Source organism: Acartia tonsa, chromosome 8, assembly GCF_053477335.1.
Source record: "Acartia tonsa isolate MP-2025a chromosome 8, ASM5347733v1, whole genome shotgun sequence".
NCBI classification, from domain to species: Eukaryota; Metazoa; Arthropoda; class Copepoda; order Calanoida; family Acartiidae; genus Acartia; species Acartia tonsa.
Window position 1 is genome coordinate 16803301 of NC_137267.1, and position 25374 is coordinate 16828674.

Here is a 25374-nt window from a genome sequence, read left to right on the forward strand (position 1 = left end):
TTTAAAACGTATATTTTTTTGAGTTTTTCATCTTTTCTTTTCTCATATAACTAATAGCTACTGTTTTAGTTCAATTTCATACACAAATTATCAATTTAAAAAATACAATGTTTTAAGACGTTTTTCGGAATTATTCGACAGGAATGGCGGTTCTGCCTACTTTTTATAATTGCTTCATATTTGAACTCTTATTACATTATTTTAGGTTGGCAGTTCTTTAATTATTTCTTGTTAAAATCATGAAAATATGAAGTTTTTGATAAAAAGTTAAAGATTGAAATTTCGAGATCAATTTTCATTGTAGAGAGGTCTAGTTTTCACTAAAGGGTCTACATTTGAACCGGTAACAACTCCAAGGTATGCGCAAATTGATATGGTAAAGATTTAAAAATTCATGTTTTTTTGGGCCAGTCTAACGTACAGCTAAAAATGTCACGCATAAGCTGCATGATCAAAATCAAACCAAAAAAAGTATGTCAATAAGTAGCAAATTAATAAAAAACCAAAATCTTGTAAGAAAGAATACAGAACCTTGTAAAAGTGTCTGACTCAGATTATGCCGTAAAAAAAAATAACCAATGAGAGGCCACTATAAATTTTACCATATTGGTAAATTTAATAAAAAAACGAAAATTTCTAATGATAAACAAACCCCTTTGTAGACATTTTTTTCCCTGAAAAGTTTGAAAACCATTAGTACTTTGAAACCAACTAATTCAATAAAATTAACTTTAAAATATCAATAAAAGTACCCAAAGTTTTAAAGACATTGAATAAGAGAGCATGGTTATAAAACGTTGGTTATCAGTTTAATTTACAGTTAGATGTTCCCTTCTTCCCTGTAAAAAGACAATATAAAGAGCTAGTAAAGCGGCGAAAATTGATTAAATTATTTAATCTTATAATACAAAATAAGTTTAATAATATTGATTAATTAACAGCATTGTCCAGAACTGATAAGCCAATCATTCGGAGCCAAGGAATCCACGAATCAACGCAGCCAGTAGAGACAGGTATTTTCCAGGGATAAAGAGATAGGATAATCATTGTTTAAAAGTAACAGGATGTTTGTCTATCTTTGAGACTGTACTTAAAGGCAGGGTACTTCCAACCTCTTCGCAAAGAATATATTTACTTCGATATAAAAATTGGGTGCTTATCTCAAAGTGAAAAGATTTGTTTATGCCTAACACCTGCAGGGCCTATACCTGCCATGCCCTTACACTGCTGGGCTACCCAGCTCCTAGATAAATTTACCTAACCTGACCTTGAGTATTAGGGTGGATCATCAACTTTCTTCCCCTTCTTAAAAATAGCCCCTGAGGCCTCAAAGGCACAAACACAGTTAATTTTAAAACTTTATTTTATTAACAGATCGAGTGTGGTAAAGTTTTTGCTTGAGAAAGGAGCTCCTCGTAGCAGAGTTGATATCAATGGAAATACACCACTTCATATAGCTAGTGTGAGGTAATAAACCATATTATCTATCTATCTATCTATCTATCTATCTATCTATCTATCTATCTATCTATCTATCTATCTATCTATCTATCTATCTATCTATCTATCTATCTATCTATCTATCTATCTATCTATCTATCTATCTATCTATCTATCTATCTATCTATATATCTATCTATCTATCTATCTATCTATCTATCTATCTATCTATCTATCTATCTATCTATCTATCTATCTATCTATCTATCTATCTATCTATCTATCTATCTATCTATCTATCTATCTATCTATCTATCTATCTATCTATCTATCTATCTATCTATCTATCTATCTAGAGGAACATGTAAGACTGTAGAGCTGCTGCTGACCCCTGAATGTGTTGTGAAGGCGAATATTGATGGTGATTATCCTATTCATGTCGCAGCCGCAGCTGGAAATTTACCCGTAGTCAAGTGAGTATAATGTGCAGAGCTCGACCGCTGCACGTCAGCCGCGACTAAGCATTAGCAAAAAAAATAGATGGCTTTTTTGAAAATAGGTATTGCCATATTTTGGTTAGTTTAGCTTTTAAGCTGATTTTTAAAATTGTAAAAGGCTGAGTCGCGGCTGCCGAGCCCTGATATTGTGAATCCCGCAGTTCTTTATTGTCGCTTCAATTCTGAACCAAATCAATCATACTAAAGATGTTAAAGTTAAACCTACTGCTGCTAAGTCAGAAAAGCCTATCCTTTATGGTAAGTGTAGGGTATCTCTTGGCTCAAAATCAGAAATTTGTTAAACATTCAATTAGTTCGGTAATCTGTAAACTTTGGAGTGTTAATAAATCACAGTTCAAAATATATATTATAAAACTTAAACGTAGGACATAGATTTTTATACTCGGGGCAAAACAAATTTAACCAAGCGTTGTTAATATATATAAAGACAAAGGATGTGAATTCAACCATGTATGAAGAAAATACACTTTTTCATCCCCTCGGGCGTGAAAATATTTGCCTACGGCTAAAGAGCCCTAACCTCGGGCTATGTGAAAACCAAAGTCCATGAAATCATCTTGGTTAATTTGCTAGTTTTTCAGAGAGAAAAAGATACTTAAAATAAGGATAATTTATACACAAGTTGCTGATAAAAAATATTTTAATTACATGAAATTATTTTAATGTTTTTTTAGATTTTTCTATCGAAAACTAAAATTTAAAGTTTAGATAGATTTTCTCCAACCATCTAATACCCCTAGAGCCGACTAGGACCGTAGCCGATAGCCTATTATGTAAAATCGATATGTTATTACTTGGATGTTCCGATAACTAAAATAGCGATACTTCCTTTCACACCCTTTACCTCATACCATCTCCTCCTACTGGAAGAACGAACTGACCAATCAATGAGTTTCATATTAGCAAGCTAGATTTTACCCTGTCACAATAACGACGTTTATACTGTATAAATTTATGTAAATATTTAGGTTACTAATTGATTATATGAGTATGTATAAAGACGACATCAACTGTGATTGTGAACCACATTCTTGTAAATCCAGTGAAGAGGTAATAATTTGGGTACATGGCGTTCCTGCAACTGGCAGAAATACAGCTGGATGTGTTTTTGTCAAAATGTAAAAAACTCTGCCAAAAATACAGTCATACTTAAAGTAACTGCCATAAATACATCTAACACAGGCACTTATACATCCAAAACGTCGCCGCTATAGATGTATTTATGACATATAAAGAAGTTTTGCTGTGAAATTGGCAAGAAATAGATGTATAAATGACAATTTTGGATGTTTAAATGCCTGTGTTAGATGTATATTTGTCAGCATACCTACGATATATAGCATATTACTGTCGAATTTACATCCAGACAAACAATTTTGACAAAAATACATCCACTAATTTGGAACCAACTAAGCAAAATTTAACAAATGAACCCAAACTTTTTTGACCCCGCAAATAAAATAACATTTTGTTAAACTTTGATTACTAGCGTAAATTACAATCCAATGTCCCCTCCCTCCCTGAACACTTGTACTCTATTACTATCAGGGAGGAAGGAGACATTGAACTGAACTTATATCCAAAGTTTTATAAACAAGCTCTCTCATTTGTTGGCATAGAACTTTTGTTGTTCTTTTATCATATCTTGATTGGGTGGTTCAAAATAAAAGTGTACATTTAATATAAAGATATCTTTGTAATAAAGTCTTAAAATGTAAATTTGACCATATTATGCCCATGTATTTGATAATTTTTTTTTCTGGCTTCTAATGATAATGAACAATCTTATGTATATTAGCTGGCCCTTGGGTCGATTTGGCTCTGCGTTTTGACGTTTCGAAAACGCAGAGCCACATCGACCCAAGGGCCAGCTACGACAGCGGTACATGTTCTTCTAATCCGGCTGGACATGCTGAAGCTGCCTTCCGCAGCACTTCCGATATCAATTCACAAAATAACTTAAATTTTTATTTTTTCTCTAAAATCCTTTTAACCAAAGTTTTTCCTTTCCAGCAAAATAACAAATTTTTATTATCTTGAATCTAAATAAGTCTTGTCTATCCCATTGAATTTATAACATTGGATCGTCTTTTTCCCTTGAACCGATTCTATGAATAACTTGTAGAGTAGCTTTACTAGGGAAAAATCCAACCCATACTTTAAATTATGTATTTTTTTCTAATGAAAATAAAAGACTATAAAAATATTATCAAAATTAGACAAATCTAAAACAATTTAATATAATTTTTAAGTAAAAAAGCATGTATAAAGACCTATTTATTAAAATGGGGAAATAAGATTTAAAAAACGAAGACCCTATAATGAAATGTTAGACAATAACCCTTTTAATAGAATGGTCATAGTACAGCTAAAAAATTATTAGCAAATATTGTCAGTATAAATTAACATTAGTAAAACAACACAAGAATCATAAAATTAGAGGTTTCGTGATAAAAAAACTAAATTAAAAGAATGAAAATTTGTAAAAATTAAAGAGGACATTGAAAAAACATTACTAGAAAAACTAATTTGAAACCAATAGTTTAATGTATTCTTGATGTAAAATAAAATAAAATGTGATCTTACTAATTTATGAAATGAATATTGTAATTTAGTTGAGATATACACACACTATTAAATGCAAAATCTTAAAAATTAGGTCGCCAATTCCTGATAAAACATAAAAATCAACATAAAAATCAAAATCATCCTTTTTGTCTCTCTTTTTTCCTTAGGCTTCAGGCCTATAAAAGTAAACCTGGAAGAGAGAAACAGTCAGTCGTTATACGGAATTACTATATCACACTGACTCTTTTTAAAAAATTCTAAAATTTAAGGGAAGACTCCCTTCTCTTGCTTTGGAATTTTCTGGAGGGTCCTGGCGGCTCAAACTTAGGATTTTTCATTTAAAACACACCTAAAAAATAAAAAGTTTTGTTAGATAAAATTCATAATATTTTGTTAAATAAATTGTAGAATATCATTTTGATGTTGGTCAATTGAGATAAATTTAAGGGTAAGGCCTTCTTAGGGCCTAAAAGCTTAGGCATCCGGACGGATAGTTATCTCCAAGTTTTTGTTCTGAAGAGAACTCCTATAGCGCGGTACGCGGTACCAATAAGTCGCAAGTCACTACGGGGCTAAATAGGAATAACACAGGGAGATACGGTGGTGGCTCGGCTACCAACGGTTGATTATAGCTAGCTATCTGACGGCCGATACTAACAACCGTTCCTCCCCAAGCTTCTGAAGTCCAGGAAAATTGGAGATCGTTATCTATTCGGACAATTTAACATTTTCGGATTAGAACTCTGAATAAGTTCACGTCTTAAAGGTAGTTTTACTTTGCTAATACTCTGGAAGATCGGTTCGGAGCTAGCCTAGTGATTTTCTTACCTGACAAAGGTACCTAACAAAGAACTTCACGCCTCACGGGGATACAGGCAGTAGAACGGAATATTGTAGTCATGTTCGCATGACTCTAGTAATCACAGTAGATACTTTCAGTCCAAAAGTGTTGGCAAAGTTAGTTACCTAGGAATAAAAAATTCTTAGACTAAATAACAGTATAAAGTTATCAGTAATGTCTTAGTACCATTTTCGGAATAGGGCTTATAAACAAAAGACTATCTCTTAAGCGTATCTGGGTTTAGGATCGGTGTCATATAATACCACCATTCTAAAGTTAGATATACTTGCCGAACAGGGATTAATGCGTCACTGATCTGGAAAGGAGACATTGGTGAGAGATTGTAGTCCTGTGAAGTAGTGATAAAGGATTACATTTGTCCCTGGAACCCGGAGGTGACCCATAAAATTGGTTCCGTTACCTACGGATAAACCCAGGTAAGATTTAACTTTTTTTCTTTTTAGGTGGGATATTGGCTCAAGGCCACTAAATAAGTCTTACCAGTAAAGCATCCATAAAAGCACAGCTCTTCATTGACAAACAATCATTCCATGTGTAGTGCAGCAGAGCATAGGCCACGCACAATGGTGCTCCATTTATCTTTGACTTAGGCCTCATTCCATGTGTAGTGCAGCAGAGCATAGGCCACGCACAATGGTGCTCCATTTATCTTTGATTTAGGCCTCATTCCATGTGTAGTACAGCAATAACCTAAAATGGATGATATTATTATTGATCAATTAGAAGATGAAATATTAAATCCTCCACCTTATAATCCAGAATATGAACCTGGATTAAATAATGCAGTAAATCATTATCTAAGACTGGAGGAAATACCTAGTGTTCATGTTAGGCCTGAGATTCACTCAGCAACAGCAATGCTTGTCTTAGGCAATAGCCGACAAAATCGCATATTAAATAGGCCTCAAATACATTTACAAGACACTCCTCCCATACATGAACATGAGCCAAATATTCAAGTAATAAAACAAGAAAATAATGGAAATAAACCCCAAAATAAAAAAATAGTTAAACCAACTTCAGATTTTTCGGGTTATGAGTCAGAATCTAGCTATTATAGTGAGGATTTTGACAGACAAAAAAGTAAAAAACATTCTAAAAAAAGGCCTGACAGAATGTATGATCCACTTAACCCACATGGCAAAGAGGACCAGAGACGCCATGAACAACATCATGATAGACATGAAAATCGTTATAAACACGATAAAGACAAAACTAAGTCAAGTAAAGAAAGACAAAATAAAAGAGACAATAGTGACAAAGAAGACAGGCATAAAGACAGACAGAACTTCTCTATGCCAAGGAGAATGAATAGACGTAGTAACAGTAGTGGCCCTAGCTCTAGTTCTAGCTCTTCAGATACAGAGTTAGATAGAAGGACTCCATCTACCAATAGAGATAACAGAAATAGAGAGACAAAACAAGAAAATAACTTACTTGGAAATATCTTATCTGAATCTCAAATGTGGCAACTCAAACTTCTTCTTCATGAAAATACATCTACCACTGACCTAAATACAGCAAAAATAATTAATCTCATACCAAATAATTTAGTGTGGGGCAGTTGTCAACACGAACGTATTCACAGACAAGTCAAAATATTGGGTAAAATTCCACCCCAATATGGAGAAAAAACTAATCCTTACACTTTTTTTAGCACTTTTAAATATTTGGAGGAATATGAGATCCCCTTTACTCATAGTTCCTACAACAATATTCTTATTCACTACTTTAATACAGAATCAAGGAATAAACTAGATATGCTAGAAATAGATCCTAATGCCCTTAGTGCTCAGGATTTTGTAAAATCGATCCTAACTACCATAGGTGCAGAATTACTCAACCCACATGAATATGAGAAACAATTCTACACTTATAGATTCACTGCTGAAGATGAAGACAGACCAAATAAAATAATAATATATTTGGCAGCCATATTGCAAAAAACAGGCAATTGTCATGAAAATCAAATGGCTAAACTTAGGGAAAAAATATGTACCTATTTGGTACCACCATTATTGCAATCTGCATTTTTGACATCCACTAATGTTCCTTACATTACTAAAGAAACAATCTTAAGCTGGTTTAGCAATAACAGAAGCTTTTATAACTCAGCCATTGAGAGAAAAAGAAAATTAGACAGACAAAAAAATGCAAATGTAAACCAAGTAGAAAAGGAAAAAACTTGTGAGCATTGCCAAAAGCCTCACTATTCTAGATACTGTTTAAAACATCCAGATGAAGCAGTTAAAAAAGCAAATATGGAATGGTGGTATAAAAAGAATAAAGAAAAAGCTAACAGTATAGTTTGCCTATTGTGTAATTCTGACACCCATGGTAGTGGGGAATGTTTCACTTTCCCTAATGTCAATCCCTCCAAAGACCAATGCCCACGCTGCTTAAATTATGGTGTATCAAGACTATACCATCCATTGTCGGCATGCAAATTCCCGCCAACAATGGAAAAAAACTAGTAGGGCAGCCGAGTATTTCTCAAGAAAGCAAAAACATACAATTACAGGTAAAAATACCACAAGTTACGGATTCTTGGGACATACCCGGCACCCCTATTCTAGAGAAAACCTCACCATTAAATCAAACTGGTCCCAAAATCAACATTTCTTTGTCCATTCAGATAAACCTGAAAAATTCGGATATTGATTATCAAAATGAAAATATAAAAATTAAGAATGTTGAAGTACTAGAATGTCCGACTATCCAAAATAATGTCAATAATAATACCCAAAATAGTGTAAATAGTAATGATACTAATAAGCTAATAGAAAATATATTAATGGAAAGTCAAACATCTAATACTTCAACATTAAACTGTTCGTCTATAAACAATGATTTAAAAATAATAGAAAACTCTATTGTTAATAATCCAATAGATAAAATTAATCCGCCAATAATTACCAATATAAAAGAAAATGTGCCTAACACAAAATTGGATAATATTAGTAAATCCCCTAATTACGCATCAAATCAAAAAATAAGTCAAAATATTGAAAAATTATCTACCAATAAAATTTCCGTTAATTCGACTAGGAAAATTTTTGAAAATTTCGAATATAATAGAAATAAACCTATAGAGGAACATTTAAATCAAACAATAGGCAAAGTCGATTTAGAAAATAGTTTGGGGCAAAAAGAGGAAATAGACGAACAGATAAACATCAGTAAAATAAAAAGCAAAGAAAATTACCCTGAGGATTTAGATGAGCAGAAAATTGACTACTGCAAAACTGTACAGTCTTCTTACAACACTGACATATCTGAAAACAATAGAATTAAAGAAAAATCAAATTTTAAAAGTGCATTGTGCATGAAAAATGGGGCCAGAAACACAAAGGCTTTATCATGGCTCCAATATCTTGAAGACTTTCCTTCTCAAAATAAATTCATGACAATCATGTTAGTTCTACTAACAAGTATGGTGATTGGTAGTACTCTTGCGTCATTTGGCTTATTATTTTTTATCATTGCATACATTAGTATGTCAAATGAGAGACTATTACTCATTGCCATGACTGAACGCGGAACCAACAGGATTGATATGAATAAGCATGAAACAAAGCCGGAGTTTAAGCCAATTAAATCGAGCAACCGTTTAATTAAAACCCTAAATAAAATAATTAATGTTTTAAATTATATTAGGGTTTATCTAGCTAAAAAGATAAGGTATAAAATAGCCATTATCCAAACGTTTTAAGAATCTCCAGATCCCATTCTTAGAACTATACAATGAGACACAGAGTTTCATTAGTAAATTTATAGTATAAATGTATAAAGAGCATATTATTTGATTTCCAATTGCATAGACCTAGAGCGTTGCAGACGAAAAATAATTTCATTAAATTTTGCTTTCTAAGTTTAGCTGTTTAATGCTTTTTACTGCTTTTAGAAAAAGAAAGGGACAATTTTAGTGAAAAATTGTCATTCCTGTCTAAACTTATGTGAAGTATCTAAAACTGCCATTATACTCGTAATCATCTTTTCTGATTTACAATACTGCATTTTTAAACCTAGTTATTTGTGATAAGACATTTTTCCAAATGATATGAATACTTTGTGGAAAATCAAAATTATCAAGTTTTTAGTGACATCTAGCGACAAATGTAGAACTAATATATTGCAGATGTTCCCAAATTTAATTTTTGCCTGTATTTACGTTGTTTTCGATTATTTTTCCATAAATGGTTGAGCTCTCCCTTGTGGGGATGACAAATTAACTATGTCCTTATTTCAAGTATTAGGTTATTTTCAGTTTCAAGAGATCAATAGATTAATTTCAAAATAATCTTTAACAAATGAACAGTATTTAAACAAAGCAAAAACGAAATTAACTAGGCAAAAGCAGAAATCATTATAACTGAAACATAGATGTCCAAGTAGAGGGGTAATGGTGTATTTATCCCTTACACCCCTCAAGTTTTTAAATATCTTACATTACTAACATATAGAAATCCTCATTTTACCCCCATGTTAAGTAAAAAGCTTGGGCGTCCTTGTGTTAACATTAGTTTGCAATTTGCTCTTGGTTCTTTTGCCAGCACCCGGCTGTATTTACATTTTTGAATGATTCAGCTTATTTCAAAGACCCAACCAAAAGTCGTGTAAAAGGTCTTTGAAAAGGGGTGGTTGTTACATATACTATTTATTGCTCTATTTACATTACTTTAATGTTTTATTTATAAAAGGCAAGAAAAAATAATAAAAAGTTTGAACAAGAATAGACATCATTATAATTATAAAGTAGGACAATTATGTGTGCTTAATAAAATAAATAAATTCAATAGAATATTAAAAAGCTCAACAGACGACAATTCTAGTTCTAGAGCAGATACGCTATCTAGTCTGTAACAAATACAGACATATCTAGTTTTGTAGCAAAAAAGAACATACAATCAAAATTATAAAATAACTCCCCACAAAACTGCAGAAAACACACAACTTAGTTATAGAATAATTTTGCTTAAAAACCTTCCTATACCTCCATTAGTATCCACAAGCCCTTCACACTTCTGCAGACAAATCCGGTACATCTGCATATTACAGGAGGCCCCAATGGAGAGTAAAACTGGTAGGAATTTCGCAATTTTCTCAGCTGCCACCAATGCCATCTTCTTTTCAGTTCACAGTTTCAGTTTTCTCAGCAAATTTCGAATCTCCAAATACAATTACAGACACAATACCTAAAAATAAAATACAAGAATTAATAACAATTAAATAGATAAAGCTATTAAGATTTTTTTTGCAGTAATAAGAAAACACCACACAATAATAAATTAATAGTTGACAAAATTTATGAACAGAAATGTGTCATCCAAAATTACAAGGCCTTATTGAATAAGCATGAACTTAATCCCAAAAGAAATTAAAATTTCCATAAGAAAAGTCTAACTAAATCCAATTTCCATAAATTATGTGTTTATGTAGCAAAATAGTCCAACAAATTTATCATCCATTGTCTTATCCCTTTAGATCCTTGTATAATTAAATCCAATTTTCATTAATTATGAGTTAATGTGTCTTAAACTTCCAACAAAATATCGTCCATTGTCTTATCCCTTAAGATCCCTGAAAATAAGCCTAATTTTAGCTAATAATTTTTATGAAAATGAATTTATAAATTCTGAGGTTTATGACCTAGTTCCGAACACATGTGTTGATTTTTAGACATGTGTGTTAAAAATCGCTCCAAAACATACATTTAATTCAACTTTTTACAAACTTTTAAATACATTAAATTGATTATCTTGAATTTTCAACTACAAATTATACAACATTATAAGACTGAACTGATTAGGCTCTCTATCTGGTATAAGTTTGATTTAAGTTTCACTTTAGACTTAAAGATTTTATCTTTTTTTTGGCTTTACTATGATTTTAGGTTTCAGTTCTTTTATTGTATGTCCCCAGCGGGAATTTTGTAGTTTAGGCGAGCGCTAATTAACCCCTAAAAAGTTATCTCTATCCTATCTCTAAATTGATAATCTTGCAATTTTTAAATATTTTCTGCCTATACTTTTTCCTAAAAAATACAAAATAAATAATCTCCAAGTATCCTCAAACTTCATATAGTAATCTAGGAAAAAATATTATTCGTCGCATCGTATTATAGACAGTTTCCCGCTGACATTAAAATGAAAAATTGCTAAATTAATTTTTAATTAAGTATTGGTTGAAAATTATGTACAATTCGATGCTATATACTAGCTTTAACATGGCTGAGAACCGGTTAAAATCCATCGGGAAATAATTGGATTCAAAGCAATTTTTACATATCCTGCTATCCCTGAACCTATAAAATGTTAATTTTTTTTGTAGCATGTAACTGAAAATGTTTAAATAAAGGCCTTTTGATTATGTATGGCAGGATAAAGGATTTCTATAGCATTAAAATAAAGGACTTCTCATCGGATTATCAAACCTTAATATCTCAAGAATAATCCCAAAGATAGGGAAAAAAGAATTCTTATTTCACTAAAAAACGAAATTTTCTACTTAATTACCCAAGATATGAAATTTTTTCTAGATGCAAAGGATTTGCAATTAATTGCTTTTTTTATGCAAATTAGAAAAGGTATAAGAATGAACAACATTATTATTTAATTTCCAGTACCACAAACTCAAAAAACAGGAATGTCCAAGTAAGTTAAATTGGCCCATTTCTCTCCCATATATATAGTTAAAATTGTTAAATAATAAAGGCGAAATATTTCAATTAAAACTGTCTGACAAAGACTCAAATTTAAATCTCCTACGTGGATTTCTATTGTTAAACAAAAAGTAAACTGTTTGACAGTTATTCTTTTTTTCCTTAACTGTAAACCGATTTTAAAAACATAACCCTAGCTTTGATAAAAAGGACATTGGCATGCTACACTATCTCTGATTTTCATCTTTTATAGATAGAGGGGTAGTTTTGTCAATAATACGAAATTAAAATATGACATTTAAGATTTAAAACCCAATAAAAGTTAAAACAAATAAAATCTACAAAAGTTTTTCTATTTTTAATTCCTTTTTGCAAAGATATTTAAGACCAATTTGAATACAAGTTTTTATATTTTTGCAACTGATTTCTTGCTGATTTTTTTTCACAAAACCAAATGTCGTAGCCTTGTCAATACCTAAGCGGATAAATATGCCCAAGTTTGAGTTCCAGATTCATCATCTACTAGCTCCTAACAAAGTAGCTGATTCTGATAAAAACAATCAGCCAACCATTGCTCTTGAGCTTGAAAATCATTAGATCTACAGTCAAATACGTCAAGAAACCAGCCTTGCATCATACAACACAAGTCATCAGACGTTTATCAGATGTGTATCCACAGTATCCTAGCAAGATCCCACCTGACTTGGACTGGAATATTCACCAACAGCCATAATACCAGAAATACCTAATAAGAAGCTACGGATCTCATAACCTGTTACAGCATTAACCTGAAGAAACTCACTGGTCTTAAACAGTAAACACCTTACTGTTGCTAACTCTACAACACCATCAAAATACATAATTTTAATGTAAATCATTACATTTTTGAGCTAAGGATTTTGACAACGGGGGTCACGCGCGCCCGGTAGAAAAATATCACAAGCAAAAGTATCAAACTCCTTGTTTACATTGTATTCAGATTTGTAAAAAATATCTTAATTTTATACTTTTTCCTAATTTTTCACACATTGATATCAGTAGTTTTATAGCAAATCTTGTCCAAATTTTTACAATAGTTGGGTAGTGTTAGAGATAAAAATCATAGCTGTAGTCGATGCTAAAATAAGAGATAGCATTGTGGCAAGCTAAAATGATTAACTATTAACAACCTTTCGTTCTTCTATAAGCTAATTAAAATATTGTTCATACTTTTTACAGCACTAAGCATCTATGGCATTGTAAAAGGTTTTAAGAACCTAAATATGAGTTTAAGCTTTTCCCTAAGAATATTCTTATAGGGGCGCAGCCAATAGTTGTATCATTGTGTAAAGAATAGGGCCTTTATGCTTTGAAACATGTATTTCTTAGGATGTGTAGATAAAATGGCGAGTTTTTTTTGTATATTTTTGGCCTAAACAAAGAATATTTCTAAATGCAGTTTATTTTTTGAAATTAGTTGTTTATGGAAAGTAAATTGAATTTTTATAGTAAAATTTGAAAAACTTTATATGATAAAAACTTTTCTGAGGGTTCTAATATTATTAAACTGATAGATAGTAAATTAAGGAAATGCTTTGCTCCGAAATAATATAATTAAAATTTTTGTGTAAATGCATAAATATAGTGTTGAAAAAAGTTGACACATGTCAAGATAGAAAACAGACCTCATCAAAATTATTTTAGTTTTTAATTTAAATAATGCGTATTTTGAAAGTACAACTTGCAATATTTAAACACACACACGCAAGCCTAAGATAAATTAATAACAATTTCTAAGATTTAGGACAACTTAATCTTAAATTACTTTCTAACATTTCTTGAAAGCAGTTTTTAAATCGATTTGCCCTAAAAATAAATTTTTTTTCCTATTCTCTTTAAAATAGGAAGATAAAAACGCCGAATAATTTTTCTGTCAATTTTTGGCAAAATAATAGACAATTATTGGAAAAATTCGTTTTCGTGCGCATAAAAACAATCAAAATTTTTGCGTAATAGAATAGGTTTTAAGCTATTTTTGTAATTTTTTCATTTCTTTACATATCCTCAGTGTTTATGGTACGATTTCCAGATTTTTTTTTTAGTTGCAAAATAAAATTTCCTGTTGTTTAAAGAAAACAGACATGACGATCAGACTTCCTTTTTGCAGGTTTTTGGCTATTTCTATATTTTTTACATTTTCCCCCATATTTTTGGTATTTTTGGACCAGTCTTAAAACTCTTTAAGATATCATGATCAAAATAATTCTTCCCATAGTTATGAGTATCCTTTATGTAAGTTACTTTGACCGACAACATTATATAAATAAAAACAAGTTTTAGTGTTTATTTTACCCAATAAATCAATTAATAAATACACTACAAATCTACTTGTAAATATTACCATCAATGACCTTTTTGTGTTTCGCTATTTATAGATGTTGTCATCCTTGTTTTGCTACATTTAAAATATTTACTTCACTTATAAATCTTCTTTCTTGTAAATTTATACATAAAAAGTTACAATTGCTAAGCCATAAAATTTTAAACTTTTAAAATGAACAAAAAAATATAAGGTCATTTAAAAACAAATGGGAAACTACACATATATGTTTTAAAGCAGCAATTTTACACACCACAACTCAGCTGTTTCCCAAGCCACTTAGACGGAACACACACGCAGGCTATACAGCTCTTAAATACATTATTCAACATCTAACAATAGGCACACACACACACAGCCTAGTTAGCTGTAGAGTACACTTTGCTAGGCCACTAAACTACACGCACAACCAGTGCCACCTAGGCACACACACACACACAGCCTAACTAGTTGTAGAGTACACTTTACCAAGCCCCTAAGCGACACACAAAACTAATGCCGCCTAGGCACACACACACACAGCCTATTTAGCTGTAGAATACACTCTACCAGACTAAACAGCGACAAGCACACACCTGCCCACTTAGCTGAGAAAAAATTAAATGAGAAAGCAGAAATCAGCTGCCTATTTTTCTTCTAACCAAATCGGTTACACACATACACTAGCCTGGATAGCTAAAAAGCTAACAGCTGAAATAAAACAACACTATTAAAACAAACTTACAAAAAACTCTAAATTAAGAAAATATCAAACAAGCTGGATGGCACATGCACATTTCACACAACATAAAAATAAAATCAACATAAATAAACTAAAACTTTACTTATCAATATTTTTTTTACACACACCTTGATTTTTCACCTTACACGACACTCCTTAATAAAAACAAAACACCAAAGCTATCAGTATAAAACAAAAAAGCGATATTAATTCTTTCTCTCTTTCTCTCGACCCCTCTCTTTATCACTTTCTTTCACTCTTGTCTTAAATCTATAAGTCAAAAGGCCAATGTCTCTTATGTCAATTACTCTATAGAAAGACAGAAAATAATGCCTTATATGTTTTATACAGAATGATATTAACAAAATAAATTTAAGTTTTTAAAATATAAACCACCCTCCCAACTCCCAACAAAATGAACTGAAAAATAAAGCAGCTAATAAAAATCACTCTCAAATTTATCTCTAACTTATTTTAAAACCCCTCCAATTGAGCAAAATTTTTTTTGCAAAGGGGGAGAAGTTATTTTGCTAAGCAAATAACTATCTAATTATAAATATATCAGTCACATATTCTGTTTAAATTAAACAAAGCCTAATCTTTTTGCTTCACCTAAAATAAGAATAAGCATGCATGTATCTTATCCCCCAAAAAATAATTAAGGGGTCTTTTTTTTAGCTTCACAATCCTATAAAAAGGGATGGGAGCACCATAGGCCCTAAAGGACCAAAATAGAAGCAAAAGGAACACTTACCTAGAAAATCAGTGTACAGGCTACTCCGTCTGCAATCAAATATAGGGCGGTCTTTCACCAGTTACTTGATCAGCAATGCAATGTTGGAACCACAGTTGTTGTATTAAAACTGGGAGCCGAGTAGATATGACTGAAAAAACAGAAAAAATAAATATTAAATCAAGCTAAAAAATATTCTACAAAATATAAGCTGTAAATAAGATTATTTAAAAAAGAAAAGCACACAGAAAATAAGCCAAAAGACATTCAAACTTATAAATTACATCTAAAAATCTTAGGATCTAATTATTAGCACTATCCTCTGATTCTACTCTTGTTCAGAATACTTTTTTTCTCATCATAAAATCCATTATAAATATATAAACCATTTTTTTTTATCAAAACTTATATAATATCATAAACTACGAACAAATAAAAATATTTTAAATTAACACCTATCTAAAATAAGACTAAATGATAATATCATTACCTCATAACCGCTATCTTGAGTAAATTTTGCTCACTGATTGCGAGATGGTTGCATTAAAAACCTCCCCATTAAGAAAACGGCAAATCAACTGAAAAATAAGAACAATTAAAAGATATTAAAATAGCTATACAACTTTAGAATAATCAATCTTTTAAGTATCGGTCTAATACTCAATATATTTGTTACTTATATTATTAAAAAAGCTATAATTTAAAAGTGGAAGAGAATGTTGCTCTTATTCCAGGAATAAAGTAAAAAATTTGGCAAGGTGTCTAATCACGTTGTCATCGGTGTGCGGTGCATAAATCTGAAAAAGCGTTTTTTTCTTTGCTCAATAACCTTTAAAAATTGGAAGAAAAAACAGCTTTTTGGACCACAACACTACCACACCACCTCCTAAATTAAATCAAGATATCCATGTTTTAAAAAAAAAAAAAAAAAAGTGAAGCTATGATAGATACACACTCTACTACTTTGATTGAAACAATAATAATAATTAATAATTTTATTTCAGGTTTCTAACTCTTTTATTATAGGATAACACCAGAAAAAACAGCTAGTAATCATCAATTTCCTAGGATCCGAAAATGGAGAACCATATCAGTCTCATACTTGAGACAAAAAACCAACGAATGACTGTTAAAGACTAAACTACTAAAGACTTCAAATATTTTGAAATGGTCCATTTTTATCTCTTCCTAACAAAAATATTCAAAAAAGAAGACGGCATTTAAAAGTTTCGATATCTTCAATCAACCTTTTTCTCCCCTGTAAAGAATATTAAAAAACTTTCTTTTTTTCAACTATCAGAGAAATAGGGATAGGAAACTCAACAGAGAGCTGAAAAATTTAGGTGAAAAACACTCAAATAATATATATTTCCCATTCATAATTTACCCATTACATGCAATGATATACTTACTTTGTATGTGTACCACAACCCACTAGTTGGAGATGTAGCAGTGCGGCAGGTGTCCCAGAATGAACAGCTGACAGTGGAGCAGTCAGGGAAGCTTTCAATACTCGTTTATTCAGGTGGAATACAGCGGTTCTAAACAACCTAAAATAAAATAACAAAATTAGGTTGTTATAAATGAACTACAAATAAAACAATAAAGTATAATACATAAATAAAATACTAAAGTTTGCATTGCTTTGTTAATTTCTTTTTAAAGTCTTTTTTCGATTTAGGGCTTTTCAGAATAGTACATTTCATTAAAACAATCCAATGGTTCATTAGTCAAAGAATGAAAAACTTACTTACATAATTAGGTGATATTTGGATAGGCCGCAATCTACACTATAACTTTGATTCCAAATTTCATTAGGTAGCTAACCAATCAACAACATTTTACCTATGGTTCTTCGTGCTCAGGCTTTCCTTCTGATCCATCACGAGGGGCACCAACAAAGTTCTCCACTAGAGATGGGGAGGGCAGATCCACTCTTCTTAGGTTCAGCTAATTCCAGGCCTTGATAATATCAAATTAAGCCCAAACTTTTAATGGACTACAATGCTTTTAAAGTTAACTTGGAGGCTGTTACGGTACCCATTTATTGGTTCTTTACAATTAAATAGGAACAGTGAATTCAATGGAATCATATCTTCAATTTTGGTTTAAATGAAATCTTTGCATGTACGGCTTCGCTGGGTAAATGAACTGACTATTTTAATATTTGTTTTACCTTGTATCTCCGCAGAGACAGTTTAATATTACATTTTGAAAACTTTTTCACGATAGTTAATTTAACCAATCTTTTCTTAAAAGAAACAAAATAAGTTGTTGAAAACAACTAAAATTGGAAATAAAAAAGTTCAAATTGTTTTTATAAATGCTTTGAATTGATTTAAATGCGTATTCTGTACTAAAAAATAACAATTTTCTTTAAGTTTTTATGTAGACTGTTTTCCCTTGCTTTTAGTAAAATGGCCGACGGGCGACGTTAGACTGATACAACGAATATAGAGATTTGAACCTTTTGCGCGTCATAGGTTAATCACATATATAGATTGGATAATATTTTTCTCATTTTTATTTTCTACAAAATTAAATATTCTTTGCTAAAAATGAATTTGAAAATAAAAATGGCTTTTGCATTAAACAATTACATTTTAGTATAAATTTAAGTTTTGTAAGTAATTAACATTATTTCCGACACTTAATTTTTGCTCTGTGGTGAAGAAATAAGTTGCGTGTCTTTACCTTGACATATTTTAAATTATTAAACTTTAGTCTTGTTAGGGAAGCCTTCTCTCAGTCTTCGTGGGGTGATTTGACTGGATTCCTCCTAAATATAAAACAGTATGGCTACCAGGGAAACTTATACTTGTATTAATAATAAAAGAATTAAGACTCTATGACAATCTCTCAATATTTAATGCCTATTTTGGGAACTTTCTGATGACTCATGACATCGAGAGATTGAAACTAATAAGTGAGAACAAAACTGGGAATATGATATTGCTTGAAATTTATGCAATAGCAACTAACTTTAGGGTCTTTTTGACTGTATAGTCGGGTTTTTAGCTATTTTTTTTATAAAAGGACTTTTTAAGAGTTTATTATTTATATCTGAAAGGATCTAAGTAATTTTTACAAAATTAGAACCGACTATGAGATAAATATAAAATACTTCATATACCTACTAGCGGTTACGCCCTTAGAAGCCTCTAGGGGCAGTTAATGTGTGAGGTCTTTTCACCCATAATAGTTTACAACCTTCCATAGACACATAAGAAGCTTCATTGTAAAGGTGAACCATATCGGTTCAGCGGTTAGCGAGATCTTTTGCTACAGACAAAAAAGACTTACTACTTTATAAAATAGGATAAAATCAATAAAATATGTAGCTTTTGCTAACGCGTAAAAAGAACTATAACAGTTTAAATAAAACTACTCTATAACTAGCTAGATATGGAAATAAAATAAAATAACAAAAGTAATTGTTGGAAAAATATTTGGCCCATAACAAATAAACTGAAACAACCCAGCTGCTCTTTAAAACAATTTCCCAAGAAGTTGATGTGGACCTTATATTTTTTTCAACACACATAATGTTATATAATGTACAACTAGTAGAAAGGAGATGAATATGACGAGGCTATCATATTTGTCCACTTGACATTAGTTCAATATAGTAAAACTAGTGTTTTAAAGGTCAAAAATAAAAAAGTTACAAATTTGATACTTACCAAAAATTGAGAGCCCAAACTACGACTACAATCAAGAACAAAAAACAGCCAAACTACTGCAAAAGGGCCTGAAAAAATAAGAAATTCAATTTTTAGATCTAATCAAAAAAGAATAAATCCAATTTTTAAAACACATAAAATTCAATCATTGATAAATAATTATGTTCAGGTCATAATACAGGAATATGATTGCAATTTTATGAAAAACAACATTTTAAAAATATTGTTTTTTTTAAAAAATACATATAAAATTTAGTCTAAAAAACATCTGTTTAGTGAGAGATAAAGGAAGGACTAAATATTATATAATAAAAACGTAGCATAAGATTAATGACCTTAAAAAACGAACTTTCGAATAAAACAGTAATAAAATGACCAAATTTGTATAAAAGATAATTAATTAATGGGATGTCTTTCTATTTTTTAACTCTTCCCGATAGGAGTGGATTAATATCTGAGAGATAAAAAATATATAGACAAATAATATAATGATGTAAGAATAATTTATCGCATCGTGTTATAGACAGGTTTTCTCTTACATTAAAATGAAAATATATAAGTATAAAACCAGTTTTGTTGAACTCTAGGGGCTGAAGGTATTAATTTTTTTTAATATTCGTGGGAAGTTGTCTGTAATACGATGCATTTCATGACTTTTAGAATGGGTGAGAGCTGGTTCAAATACAGCGGATATTAATCGGTTTCGAAGCCGAATGTCCATTGTCTATGAAAACCTCTTGGTTTAACTTGCTAAATAGTCGACGCATGAAAAGACATTAAATTATAGCTTTAAAAAACATAAACAAAATTTAGTTTACCAGTAATAGTGTGCTTATTTCTTCTTTAGTCAATTCTTTATCATCTCAAAACTAAGCACATTTTCACCATGGCAACACCCGACATAAAGCAAGATAAATCTAAAATATTCACAATGTTTATATTAAACTAAGATTTTCATATTTATCATATCACGAAGGCTCTTATTAAAATTTATCACCAATTTTTAGGGAAAATGACAAATTATAGCAACAAATGATCTAGCTTTTCTTATTACTATTCCTCACTTTAAAGTGAGCATAAAAAAGCAACTTTTAACTCGTATATTTCCTTATTTTATGTTTAAAAAATGTTTTTAGCTTGTAGTCTAAAACCTATACAGTGTCGCCATGCGGTAAATAAGAACTACTCAAATTTTAGCACGGCATCCATAAATTAGTGCGCTCACCAATGTAGGTAAGACGACATTAATGTTTTGGTATAAGTTTTTAAGAGCCTTCAACTTTTAATGTAGTACATAAAGATATTAATTGAAAAATAACTTAAAATCATGTCTTAAAGCCATAATATTATATAAAAAAAATTCGTCTGTGCCAAAAAACACAAAAAAAAATTATTAAAATAGTGAACAAATAATATTCTATGATTTAAAACACCTCAAAAACAAGGCTGTATGAAACACGAGTCATTTTTAGCCTCTTGAACGTGTTATAATCGAGCTTTTCTTTTGAGGGGGGTACATGGATCGTCTTTTTCCCTTGAACCGATTCTATGAATAACTTGTAGAGTAGCTTTACTAGGGAAAAATCCAACCCATACTTTAAATTATGTATTTTTTTCTAATGAAAATAAAAGACTATAAAAATATTATCAAAATTAGACAAATCTAAAACAATTTAATATAATTTTTAAGTAAAAAAGCATGTATAAAGACCTATTTATTAAAATGGGGAAATAAGATTTAAAAAACGAAGACCCTATAATGAAATGTTAGACAATAACCCTTTTAATAGAATGGTCATAGTACAGCTAAAAAATTATTAGCAAATATTGTCAGTATAAATTAACATTAGTAAAACAACACAAGAATCATAAAATTAGAGGTTTCGTGATAAAAAAACTAAATTAAAAGAATGAAAATTTGTAAAAATTAAAGAGGACATTGAAAAAACATTACTAGAAAAACTAATTTGAAACCAATAGTTTAATGTATTCTTGATGTAAAATAAAATAAAATGTGATCTTACTAATTTATGAAATGAATATTGTAATTTAGTTGAGATATACACACACTATTAAATGCAAAATCTTAAAAATTAGGTCGCCAATTCCTGATAAAACATAAAAATCAACATAAAAATCAAAATCATCCTTTTTGTCTCTCTTTTTTCCTTAGGCTTCAGGCCTATAAAAGTAAACCTGGAAGAGAGAAACAGTCAGTCGTTATACGGAATTACTATATCACACTGACTCTTTTTAAAAAATTCTAAAATTTAAGGGAAGACTCCCTTCTCTTGCTTTGGAATTTTCTGGAGGGTCCTGGCGGCTCAAACTTAGGATTTTTCATTTAAAACACACCTAAAAAATAAAAAGTTTTGTTAGATAAAATTCATAATATTTTGTTAAATAAATTGTAGAATATCATTTTGATGTTGGTCAATTGAGATAAATTTAAGGGTAAGGCCTTCTTAGGGCCTAAAAGCTTAGGCATCCGGATGGATAGTTATCTCCAAGTTTTTGTTCTGAAGAGAACTCCTATAGCGCGGTACGCGGTACCAATAAGTCGCAAGTCACTACGGGGCTAAATAGGAATAACACAGGGAGATACGGTGGTGGCTCGGCTACCAACGGTTGATTATAGCTAGCTATCTGACGGCCGATACTAACAACCGTTCCTCCCCAAGCTTCTGAAGTCCAGGAAAATTGGAGATCGTTATCTATTCGGACAATTTAACATTTTCGGATTAGAACTCTGAATAAGTTCACGTCTTAAAGGTAGTTTTACTTTGCTAATACTCTGGAAGATCGGTTCGGAGCTAGCCTAGTGATTTTCTTACCTGACAAAGGTACCTAACAAAGAACTTCACGCCTCACGGGGATACAGGCAGTAGAACGGAATATTGTAGTCATGTTCGCATGACTCTAGTAATCACAGTAGATACTTTCAGTCCAAAAGTGTTGGCAAAGTTAGTTACCTAGGAATAAAAAATTCTTAGACTAAATAACAGTATAAAGTTATCAGTAATGTCTTAGTACCATTTTCGGAATAGGGCTTATAAACAAAAGACTATCTCTTAAGCGTATCTGGGTTTAGGATCGGTGTCATATAATACCACCATTCTAAAGTTAGATATACTTGCCGAACAGGGATTAATGCGTCACTGATCTGGAAAGGAGACATTGGTGAGAGATTGTAGTCCTGTGAAGTAGTGATAAAGGATTACATTTGTCCCTGGAACCCGGAGGTGACCCAACATACAAAATCAAAAGCTAAACTATAACTGAGAGCAATGATGTACGGTATTTAAATAAGCCAATTGTATCCAAAACCAGAAATTAGGAGCTTCCATGCTTTCATTTCAGTTTAATCCGATGCAACTAAAAAGCAAATCTTTTCAAAATTAAGTTATTTATGGCAAAACATTTTCAATATTATTAATCGCTCTTAAGTAAAATTAAATTCATAGGTACAAATTTCTTTCAAAAATTTCTTTCAAAATCAAATCAAATTCAATAAACATTTTCTTTCTTCAATTTTCAATTCCTTTTATTTATTCTTTATTTATTTCATTTGTTTTATTTTATTTTCACACAATAATGTTAACGTCCTTGTTAACATCTCAATCTTGATGTTTATCTAAGTTTCTTAATCCGTCAATTGTCACAGGGATGTAAGGAATTGTCGGTGAGAGAAAAAAGTCATTAGGTACCTACTGAAATGGGATGTTATATCCCATGGATATAAAATAACATTAAAGTGTAAAATCAACTAATCCAGGGAAATGTTGGGGTGGGTCGAGGGAAAGGTCTAAAACAGGAATAGAAACGTGGAGAAATCCCACGGCATCCGTAACATAATTGTATGGATCTCATTCTTGGAGACCCCGAAATAAGTAAGGTGGGACAGTTGTTAAGGGTATTATTGGCGAATATTATAGTATTTCATTTTATTGTATGTAATCAATATTCATGCAAAAATCCTATTATAAGCTATGTCATGATTTGGTAAGCACTGCAATGACACCTTGCAGTTCAACAACCCTGATGGGTTAAGCCATCCACTTGTGACACAGCTGCTCAGTGTTCATAATTTATAAAACATGTAATCGTATATTTAAAATGTATGTGAATATAGGAGTAGACGTAATATTCAATACAGCCCTGAGCTGGTACATACTTAAACCTATTATTATGTAAAATAAATAAACTGATAAATAAACTGTAAACGCCCTAGTTGCATGCACCTTAGGAAATAAATCTTATCTTATCTTATGTTCGTTTGTCTGATTGTCTGAATTGTTGAACATAGCTTTTATGTTTTAAGATAAATCTTAATCTGTAAATTATATAAATAGTTTTATTGTATAGAACAAGTTAGTTATAAGTAAGATTAAATCTTAAAACTTGTTATGATATATTATAAACAACTTTTCAATGCAACCATTTGATTTGATGTTTGTATCAATTAAATTTTGATTTATGTCTTATTATTATTAATCTTAAATATTTTCAAAGCATATCTTGATCTTACAAAAAAATTAACTAAATACAAGGACAATTATATAGTTTTCAAGTGTAATAATATTTTTGTAAGACAGTCCAATACAAATATAACTATAGGATGCACCCTAGCATTTAAGGGAAAGTGGGCAATAAAATGTCCAAAAAACATACGAAAAACATCAAGTTTAAAAATAAAAAGCCCAATACAATCCCAATCCATGTGAAGCTTCTCTAAAAAGAAAAACTGAACCGAAAGTGGTTAGCGAGATCTTAAATAAAAAACAAACAAATAAATCTTGATGTTTTAAATAATAGGATAATATATTAGAAGAAAGTTATAGTTAATTCAAGTAACTTACTATAATTAACAAACAGTCATTAGGGTGGTTATTAGTTAATAAAAAAATCTGACAATTGTCGCGTTATTTGAATCCCAGTATAACACAATTTTGATATTCAGGACACGCCATTACACGCGGCTGCTCAGTTTGGTCAGGTTCATGTCATGCAGTATCTTCTCGCCTGCGGGGCCAAAGTAAGCTACATTTATAAAGCGAAGCTTTTCTATTATCAAGGTCGGTCTTTACGTCCGTCCGAAACGGTTACCTTTTTTCGTTAACTTAGACATGTTGTAATTGACCTATCGATTTCAAACTATGCATGATGATTCATGTGACAATTAAATCAGTTTAGATTCTGTTTTTCAGATCTGACACTCTACAATTGTCAATGTTTTTTGCCCTATCGCTTCAGAGCTTCACTTTTATGGATGTTGTCATCCTTGTTGTAGTAACAAGGCTACTACTATATAATTGTTTGTCTCTTACAGTCAGTAAGTAAGTCCCTCTGTTTCCCCGTCTGTCGGCGATAATAGTTTTGTGTGTGTTAGTTATTGTGTGTTTAACGAATCAAAAGACAACATCGTAAAAAATATTATCATATATAAATCTCCAGTGGTTGCGCTCTTAGCATGTAGGAGCTCTGCATTAGAAGGAGAGGGGAAAGTAGGAAATTAGCTTAAAACCAAACTTGGAAATAAAAACTAAATAGCCTAAAACCATCCATAACCATTGAGAAGCTTCCCTAAAATGGAGAACTCAATCAGCTCAGTAGTTATCGAAATCTTACAGACAACAAAACCTTACTATTCTATACAATAGGATTAAAAACATTTTTTAAAAATAATTTGCTAAAATTATTTTCAGGTCAATGCAAGGAATGAAAAGAACTTTTGATGTTTTGTTTTCCAAATGTACTTTATTTTGTACTTAAGCTTCAGACAGACAGACAGACAGACAGATTGTTCTACTTTGTATTAAAGATGAAATT

General features: G+C 31.0%; 1 protein-coding gene and 2 long non-coding RNA genes across 8 annotated transcripts; 2 read left to right on the forward strand and 1 right to left on the reverse strand.

Moving 5' to 3' along the window:
* The first annotated feature begins 429 nt into the window (after positions 1–429).
* On the forward strand, positions 430–25304 carry LOC145326500 (uncharacterized). Its single transcript, XM_080169872.1, has 7 exons — positions 430–436; positions 962–1013; positions 1375–1467; positions 1797–1913; positions 2927–3008; positions 24506–24580; positions 25251–25304. Exons 1-7 carry the CDS (start codon positions 430–432, stop codon positions 25278–25280), a joined length of 456 nt encoding a protein of 151 aa, XP_080025998.1. The 3' UTR covers positions 25281–25304.
* LOC145326128 (uncharacterized) lies at positions 4043–22639 on the reverse strand. Of its 6 annotated transcripts, XR_013881761.1 has the most exons (14): positions 20364–20439; positions 19546–19613; positions 18557–18641; positions 17708–17824; positions 17275–17412; positions 16353–16440; positions 15884–16013; positions 10382–10583; positions 8594–8663; positions 7977–8029; positions 6826–6899; positions 5869–6078; positions 5355–5492; positions 4043–4875 (listed from the first exon to the last, which is right to left on the reverse strand). It is a non-coding gene; the product is annotated as an uncharacterized LOC145326128 (long non-coding RNA). The 6 variants fall into 6 exon arrangements; XR_013881758.1 differs by lacking the exon at positions 17708–17824; XR_013881757.1 differs by lacking the exons at positions 4043–4875; positions 17708–17824; positions 18557–18641; positions 19546–19613; positions 20364–20439 and having other exon boundaries at positions 5231–5492; positions 17275–17410.
* Positions 17542–18136, forward strand: LOC145326129 (uncharacterized). Its single transcript, XR_013881763.1, has 2 exons — positions 17542–17680; positions 18095–18136. It is a non-coding gene; the product is annotated as an uncharacterized LOC145326129 (long non-coding RNA).
* Positions 25305–25374: the final 70 nt, after the last annotated feature.

What these genes read in the sequence shown, in the direction of transcription:
- LOC145326500 (XM_080169872.1), top strand. An exon ending in AACGCAGCCAGTAGAGACAG is followed by an intron (nt 1,014 to 1,374) that starts GTATTTTCCAGG and finishes TTTTATTAACAG; the next exon opens with ATCGAGTGTGGTAAAGTTTT. An exon ending in GGAAATTTACCCGTAGTCAA is followed by an intron (nt 1,914 to 2,926) that starts GTGAGTATAATG and finishes GTAAATATTTAG; the next exon opens with GTTACTAATTGATTATATGA.